Source organism: Ictalurus furcatus, chromosome 2, assembly GCF_023375685.1.
Source record: "Ictalurus furcatus strain D&B chromosome 2, Billie_1.0, whole genome shotgun sequence".
NCBI lineage: Eukaryota > Metazoa > Chordata > Actinopteri > Siluriformes > Ictaluridae > Ictalurus > Ictalurus furcatus.
This window is the reverse complement of record NC_071256.1, coordinates 20,816,337-20,825,729: the sequence shown is the minus strand read 5'-3', so window position 1 is coordinate 20,825,729 and position 9,393 is coordinate 20,816,337. Positions and strand designations below refer to the sequence as shown.

At 40.9% G+C, this 9,393-nt stretch overlaps 1 protein-coding gene across 1 annotated transcript in view; it reads right to left on the bottom strand.

The window, feature by feature from the left end:
* cacna1aa (calcium channel, voltage-dependent, P/Q type, alpha 1A subunit, a) overlaps nt 1–9,393 on the bottom strand; it is a 113,257-nt gene that overhangs the window by 50,698 nt on the left and 53,166 nt on the right. The window contains exons 26-27 of the mRNA XM_053652832.1: nt 1,405–1,504; nt 346–506 (exon numbers count right to left, since the gene is read on the bottom strand). Of these exons, the coding sequence (XP_053508807.1) occupies nt 346–506; nt 1,405–1,504 (261 nt within the window). The remainder of the gene's footprint in view (nt 1–345; nt 507–1,404; nt 1,505–9,393) is intronic.

Genomic DNA, 9,393 nt, shown 5'->3' with positions numbered 1-9,393 from the left:
GTGTGTGTGTGTGTGTGTGTGTGTGTGTGTGTGTTATGTTGCCCTGTGACACAGCATAAGCAGCAGTTTAAATAGATGCAAAAATGGCAAAATGATCAAATTAGGGAGAACACTGGGGGGAAAGAAGCATAATAATAGTGATGATCATCTAAAAATTTCATTTAAAAGCAGTGGTTGCACAGTGGTTAGGCTCTGGACTACTAAATTAAAGTTATAGGTCACTTTAGATTAAAGAGTAAAATGTACAAATTTCATCATTTGTTTCCATGCTGGATCTGTGTGTGTGTGTATGTGTGTGCGTGTGTGTGTGTGTGTGTGTGTGTGTGTGTGTGTGTGTGATTTGACCTGCAGTCACGTTCAAATTCCTTGGACTCGTCGGTGCAGTAGAAGAATTTTCCCTTGAAGAGCTGCACGGCCACCACAGCGAAGATGAACATGAAGAGCATGTAGACAATGAGGATGTTCAGCACATTTTTCAGCGAGTTCACCACGCAGTCGAACACAGCCTGAGGAAACACATTTCAATAATAGGACAGCAGAGAAATACAGAACTACAGCTGAAGAACACACACACACACACACACACACACACACACACACAAAAACAATCAAAACAAACCGGAGAGACAGGGAGAAACACCTTGACTGCCTGAGAACACAGTTTTACATTTCAAACCCTTTCTAAGAAAATAAATACATCATGAAGGTTTAGAGAAGCAAAAATACTGCAGGGAACAAAACTCCAAACCTCCATACATCCAGCTTTACCTCATGTCTCAGTAATAACATGCTGTTTTTCTGAACACCCCAGAGTACAACAAAACACAAAGGGATGATGTTTAATCTACTGTTTAGTCTATATGCGTATATATATTAGTCTATGTGTTTACATTTATATTTAGTCTATATGCTTTTGTGTTTATGTATATATTGTGTTTTCAAACACATCTCTTAGAAAATAAGGTAAACAGTAAAATTTCCTTTAAGGGTTGATTTATTTGCTCCAACCATGCAGAATTTCTTTTAGAATATGTGAAAACTAGACCTAGGATTTTTTTTTTTCCAATCCTCACAACTTTGGTGTCAAACTACTCATGAGAATGGGCCACTCAGTAAGTATCAAAACATGCTAAGTACTGTGAACAATATGGCCGTCATACATCAGTCGATTCTAAGGAGACGGAGCTGGTTTACTCAGTTTCTCAGAAACCAAAAGTCCACCTGAGCTTAAATTTGGTTTGCTGCATTGCTCTGCTAATCTGTATCTGGATTTTTAATTATCCCTGAATTACTTCAAAAACAACGCCACCTTCAGCTAATCAGATTTCAGCAGGCATTTCATACAACTAGTATTGAGCTACTGTCACAATACTTGATAAGCATGTACATCTTTTTTTTTTTTACCTTAAGCTTGGGCAGGCGTTTGATGGTTTTCAGTGGTCTTAAGACTCTTAACACACGCAGGGACTTGATGGTGCTGATGTCCTTCCCCTTACTGCTTCCTCTGCAGGTCACACACACACACACACACACACAAAGTTACACTGTGACCAGCACAGTGGCACTGATTTACACTGTGTTAGTAGCTCACATGCCAGCTGTGCATTTGTCCACAGTCCAGTTACAGAATGATGCACTGCATCTTCACACAGCTCTCACTGTGAATGTAGTCTTGCCTCGCAATCCACCCCCTAACACACACACCCATACCCATACACACACACACACACACACACACACACACACACACACACACACACACTCACACACACTCACACACACAGGCTCATGCTGTTTTGAAGGTGCATCCACCGCTCAGCTCAATTCCATGCTGTACCTGCTACCAACTGTTTATTACCCATAATCCCTTGCGGTTTCATCGCAGTGCCGCAGCAGCAGTGTGAGAGGTGAATCTGGTGTCAGACATCCCCGAATGACGGAATGTCCAGCCAAGCCTCTTTTTCTTTTCTGTTTTTTTTTTTTCAATGTTAGTTTTTCATGACCTCTTTTTTTTTAAACCATGAAACAAAACACAATAAACATGTGAAAGTGTGATGGAGGATCTCTAAAAACATGTTCACTTTTTCAAGAGAAGAGTTTTTAGAAGTGGATTATGGTGGAGATTTTCCATCTCATGCACAATGATCACACAGCCAAGAGCATAATCCAACACGATATAAACCAACACACTGCTGGTTTGATCATTGCACTTCAAAGCCCCAGAAGACTCCTTTAATTGTGTGTACAAATGATATCCAAGTTCTCGGCATTGGAGCATCGCACAGTATGAGACGGTGAAACAGAACTGTCCACTACCAAGAACTGATCATTATTATCTTCTTTAATAACAGGTCTGGTGTTAGAATGACTTTAAAAAATGATTTTAAAATGATTTGGCTCAGTTTTATATACTTTTGGTATTAATTTGAGTAAATGAAGAAATAAAGACTTGTTAGTGGACTGCAGAGTTATGTTATATAGTTAAAGTAAAGACCACTGCCTACACTGCAGTCTTTCATTCCTCTACAAGACAGAGCTCAACTTTGACCTGTTCATTTCCCCTGAAAGTGTGCTTACACACGGTGAAGCACAAACATACATTTGTCATCAAGCTGAACTGTACATGGATTCCACACACAACTGAGTTTAACACTGAAGTGATGTGTGTCATGATCCTGAATCTCATTAGAGCTTGTTCATAAAGCAGAGAGACAGTCACAGAGAGAAGATGGATGAGCCACAGACAGACAAGCAGATGGACAAATTCAAAAAAGAAAGAGAGGAAAGCTATGTAACTGGCAGGACAAGCATTAAAGGCAAAGCAAGAGACAGAGAGGGAGCGAGAGAGAGAGAGAGAGAGAGAGAGAGAGAGAGAGAGAGAGAGAGAGAGACTAAGATAGAGAGACTGAGTGAAAGAGAAAGAGACATTAGAGACATCATTACCCACTGCCGCCGCTGGAGGAGAAGCCGATTGGAGAGATGAGAGAGAATCAGAGACAACAAGAGACAGAAAGGCACACCCATACACCCACCCATCTACACATGCGTGCACACCCACACACACGCACCCACCTCCCCAACTACACCCCACCCCCCACCCACACACACAGTCATATATACAGTCATGGGTAGGGAAAGGAGGAGTTTGAAGGAGGAAAAAACATCAATATGTGACACACAGAAGAAAGAGAGAAATAAAGAGTGCAAGACTGCATTTGATCATACCTGACATGCACAAATGGCACAAACACACACACTCACACACGCACTCACACACGCACACACACACGCACACACACACACACACACACACACACGCACACACACAGGCAAGGGTAAGTAGGACAAATATGTTGTTATTATTATATGGTAGTAACACATGATCAGCCCAGGAATGTGTCATGATCACGTGATCATGATGCCATTATGACATCTGATATCTGGATATTTGGAATACACCCCCCCCTCTAAAAACACACTCACACACTTTCTTTTTTAGTTGCACAGTTGCTCCTCTAAATGAACCATTCATTTCCTCTGTCAGACATTCACATCAGTGACAAATGGCTACCAAGTCATTCACTCTCTAAAGGAAATTTTCAGTTTATCTTCCATTTTAACTTATTCTATTTAATAATTATTTCTTACAGACCTAAAAAATATGGGCAGATGCCCTGTCACATGTACGATGCTACCTGTGCTCATCAGTAAGTTGCAGAAACAAGAAGTTCCTGTGATTTGAAGCATCCATGAGTGCTTCTTGATGAACATGCTTCTGAGAAGGGCAGATAGATCATGACTACCAAATGCCATTTGTAGCAGATTTCTCACATGGGCCCCAATAAGAATGATTTATCATCATCGTTGTGGAAGTGTTTCAAGCCTATTCTGTTAGCCAATCAAGAGCTTGAGAGGTTTCTTTTCACACACTGGAGAGAGACCTGTTCCCTCTGCAGAATCTGTGCAGAATTAATTACAACATCACTCCACAGGTCTAGCACTGTTCCAGTATTTGCTGTATTACCAACCACAATCCTTCTCTTACAATTAATCATAAACTGACAGACAGATGAGTGGTTAATGGGACAATTCCACACTCACATTCAGTAAACAGGTCACAAGCCCAAGCACAAACGAGGCTAGACTAATCAATACTGTCAAATATCACTTAAATTTGCCAAGTATTTCTTCTGAAAGTTTTCACGTGTTTCTTCTCAGGCTCATAGTTCCTGATTCACTAGTAAATACTGCTTAACTGTAAACAGTGGAATGGAAGGGGTATGGTACCTAGGGCTGGGTTTGGGCTCCATGGTCAGACTTCTGGACCACTCTTACTGCTAGCCAGTCTAATAAACTACCGGTCAAGCTAATTACTGCAGGTATAGAGTCCTTAATCAACGTGAGACTGAGACTTAATACATTTTACTTTTCATTGTTAAGCAACTGACTCCCTTTTGTCACATGCCTATTGGATCTTTATTTCATACTTGGAATATAATAAATTTAGATTTTATTTTTGGTATGCGTTTTTATGCTACATTATATTAATGTTGAAGATGCAATAGTCTTAATTCATCTGCACTTTCTACCTCCTGATTTTTGTGGTCTGTATAGCAAGTATTTGTTCTAAAGTGTTTGGTCTAGATGCAACAGCCCAAGAGCTCTAATCTAACCTGCACAGCTTTGAAGCATGAACTTCTTGAAGGTAATTTCAAACTGAAAGTGTTTAAATAGGTGGTATATTGGTACAGCACGTAGTGTTGCCATCTCACAGGTCCAGGGTCTCCAAATCAATTCATGTTGTTCCCGTGTCCATGTGGATTTTTTTCAGGTTCTCCAGTTAACTAGTGCCTCCCAAAACACAATAGTCAGTACACCAATCGGCCATAACATTAAAACCACTTACAGGTGACGGGAATAACATTGAGTATCTCATTACACTGGCACCTGACAATGATTGGGATATATTAGGCAGCAAGTATACAGTCAGTTCTCGAAGTTGATGTATTGGAAGCAGGAAAAATGGGCAAGCGTAAGGACCTGAGTGACTTTGACAAGGCACAGATTGTGATGGCTAGATGACTGGGTCAGATCATCTCCAAAACAACAGGTCTTGTGGGATATTCCCAGTATGCAAAGGTTAGTACTTACCAAAAGTGGTCCAAGGAAGGACAACCAGTGAAACGGTGACAGGGTCATGGGCACCCAAGGTTCATTGATGCCTGTGGGGAGCGAAGGCTAGCCTGTCTGGTCCAATCCCACAGAACAGCTACTGTAGCACAAACTGCTGAAAAAGTTAAAGCTGTGCTAGAAAGGAGTCAGAACACTCAGTGTATTGCAGCTTGCTGTGTATGGGGCTGCATAGCTGCAGACCAGTCAGAGTTCCTATGCTCACTCCTGCTCACTCCACCACCGAAAGTACCTACAATGGGCACGTGAGTATCAGAACTGGACCATGGAGCAATAGAAAGTGGGCAGGTCTGACGAATCACGTTTTCTTTTACATCATGTGGACGGCCGTCTGCGTGTGAATTGCATACCTGGGGAAGAGATGGCACCAGGATGCACTATGGGAAGAAGGCAAGTCATTGGAGGCAGTGTGATGCTCTGGGCAATGCTCTGCTGGGAAACCTTGGGTCCTGGCATTCATGTGGATGTTTTGACATGTACCGCCTACCTAAACACTGTTGCAGACCAAGTACACTCCTTCATGGCAACGGTATTCCCTAATGGCATTGGCCTCTTTCAGCAGGATATTGCGCCCTGCGAACATTGTTCAGGAATGGTTTGAGGAACATGACAAAGAGTTCAAGGTGTTGACTTGGCCTCCAAATTCCCCAGATCTCAATCTGATCGAGCATGGATGTCCGATCCATGGATGCCCCACCTTGCAACTTACAGCACTTTCAGGATCTGCAAGGAGGACTTACACAATATTAGGCAAGTGGTTTTAATGTTATGGTTAATCAGTGTAGCTTAGCTACAGTTAATTGCCCATATATGTGAATGTACATGTGCATGAAGTCCTGAATGAATGTGTAAATTAGTGACAATTTCCTGTCTAGATTTATGACCCTGAAATCTGCCCCTTTGTACCACACACACACACAGTTCACACTCCATCAGACAGTGGTATACTAACAACCAGACATGGAACAGGTCAACCAAGCAGCAGGTGATGACAGAAACATTGCGAGAGCTGTGAAGAAAACCCCAAAAACAACAGTCAGTGACATCACCAACAACCTTCACAGGTCAGGGGTGAAGGTAACACAATGCACCAGTTGAAGAAGACTTTGAGAGCAGAAATATAGAGGTCATACCACAAGATGCAAACCACTCAACAGCAGTAAGAATCAGAAATCCAGACTGGAATTTGCAAAGAAATATAGAGATGAGCCACAAAAGATCTGGAACAAAGATTAACCTCTACCAAAGTGATGGAAAGGCCAAAGTGTGGAGAAAGATGGAATCTGCTCATGATCCAAAACATAAGCTCATCTGTGAAACATGGTGGAGGTAGTGTCATGGCTTGGGCTTGCATGGCTGCTTCTGGAACAGACTCAATAATATTTATTGATGATGGAACTCATGAAGGTAGCAGCAGAATTAATTCAGAAGTTTACAGGTACATTTTGTCTGTCAATTTACAGAGAAATGCATCCAAATTAATCAGGAGGAACTTCATCATGCAGCAAGACAATGATCCAAAACACACTGTCAACTCAACAAAGGAAAATCAGGGGTAAAAGTGGAAGGTTTTAGACTAGCCAAGTCAATCACCAGACCTTAACCCAACTGAGCAGCATTTCACCTCCTGAAGAGGAGATTGAAGTGAGAAACCCCCAAAACAAACAACAACTGAAAGAGGCTGCAGTAAAAGCCTGGAAAAACATCACAAAAGAAGAAACTAACAGTTTTGTGATGTCAGTGAGTCGTAGGCTTGATGCAGTTATTACAAGCAAGGGATATGCAACCAAATATTACATGGTTTTTACTTTAAGACTTATCTGTTCCTATACTTTGTGTTCATTTAAAAACGGGGTGGTTTGACTCCAAAGGTGCCATGTTCTAAGTTGTTTTACACATCTAGATGTAAATATCAGGAAATGAAAGATGCCATTCTGATATATTAATTTTTTGATCTCAAACCCAAACGTCTTCAGTGTATAGCAAAAATAAAAAATAAAAAATGGCCTTACTATTCCAAAACTTTCAGAGGGGACTGTACCTGTAAGTTCTATGTGACACCAAGTGACTTCTGCTGACGTCTGAAGCCACTAACACTACATGACATGTCCCATATTATAGTATGCACAAACATTTTAATATTAATTCTTTACATTCAAATTCAAATGTGTATGTTAATTCATAGTGAATAAACCATTTACGAAATATTAATTAACCCTTAATTATTCCTTAAAATAAATTGTGACTAAAAAGTTGTATCATTTTCGATAGAATAGAGAACAGGACATTATTTTTGACTCAGGTTGGTGTGTATTTTGTGTGTAATGTAATAGCAGTTGCTCTACTATGCAGTTATTTGGCCCAGCAGAGATCAGCTCCAGCCAGTACTCTTCTCCAGACAATAAATGGCTGGCTAATTAGATTTTGTGCTCGTTAAAGTGAAGTTACACATCTACAAAGACAAAATCACTATATGAGGCAGGCTGTTCAATTGGCTATAATTGTGTTATCATGTTGTCTGTGTGAGCACAGGTTCATGCCAGGTAAGATACATCTTAATGCAGTCTAGAGACTAAAGAAACTATTAGTCAGTCTGTCTGTCTCCTTGTTTGTTGGTTTACATGGCTCTGCCTTTCCATATGTTAGTCTCCAAATAAATCAATGTTAGTCTGCTGATCAGTCAGTAAGTCTGTCATGATTGCTTCAACAAACAAATTGCAATTTCTGAGTCAAATGTGTTTATCATTACAGTTATTCCAATATCCACTTTTATTCCTAAAACATGTGTAAAGTATTTTGGACAGTTTGCCTGTTAGAATTTTCAAACAAAACACAGACACACACAAACACATAGACACAAATACGTATGTTAACACATTTAGGTGTCCACATACAGCAGGGTGTACCAAGAGTTTACCTGCGCATTTTTAGCCATCAACAAAGTTAAACTGCTTGGCTAGGCTTTGGCCAGTGACATTATGCACCACAAGCCAGCCTTGCCCTTGGTTTTGTGTTCTATGTGTGAGAAAGCATGGCAGTATGGATTAAGGAAATCAGGTGAAGAGTAGGAGAATCTGGCTGTGTAACAGGCATGAGGAACAATCAGAGAGACAGACAAAGAGAGAGAAAGAGACATTACCCCTCTCCTTCTCCATCACCTCCTCCGCTGTGTGCAAACCAGAGAGGATCAGAGACGGCCAGAGAGACAGACAACACGCACAGAAAAACAAACACAAACACCAACACAGACAGAGCACAGAAAACACAGACATACTGAAATAGGGGAAGAATGTAAGGGGGGAAAACATCAATATGAGATAGTGAAAGAATTCACAAAAAATGATGGAACAGAGTGCAAGTTGTGTTATATGTGGACACCTAATCTAGTACAAACACAAACAGGTACTCACAGAGGATATAAATATGCAACATCTACCAATCTTACCATTTACAACATACATGGAGTAGACATTACCACTCACAGCCAGAGGGCACCAGCGACACCCCGGAGCACCTGAGGGTTACAAAGCTATCTCTGGGCATGAATGTAGAGAATGAGAGAGGATGGGTGGAGGAGAGGGAGTAGGAGAGGATTGTTCTTGTATGACGTATGATGAACTCACCAAAACAAACCCATTCACAAGGAGCTTTAAGTCAAAATCCAGAAGAGCAAGAAGAAGAAGGGCTTAGGTTAATTTATGAAGTGAATGGGGTCACTACAGAATCAAGTGAGAGTGAATACAAAGTTAACAAATAAAATAATTAGCTATTTGTGAACTCTATCTGCTGCATGTTCCGTTACAGAGTCAACACTTTGACAAGGATCAACTCCAGAGGCTTTTTTTTTCCCTGTTCCTGTGTTTCTGCCTTGGTCAAGCTCATTTAGTCTCACAGGTCACTTGACTCTTATAGTGCAATTATTCTGGTCACAGTACCATTTTAATAAATTGTCCTTAAAACCTAACTCACAGAAAATGGAACCATAACTGCAGGAGACATCATGTAGCTCGGTAAACTGGACATATGCCTGAGTCTAAACCCACACAAGCCAGAGACACAGAAGAGTATGGTAGCAGTTTTAGAGAACATTCAGAATAGTTCTGCTCATCCCCTTTGTGATGTTCAGGAGAATCTTTATCTACCTTTTCATTACACTGAGGTGCTTGATGAAGCATTATTGGGGATCTTTTCTGCCCAGTGCTA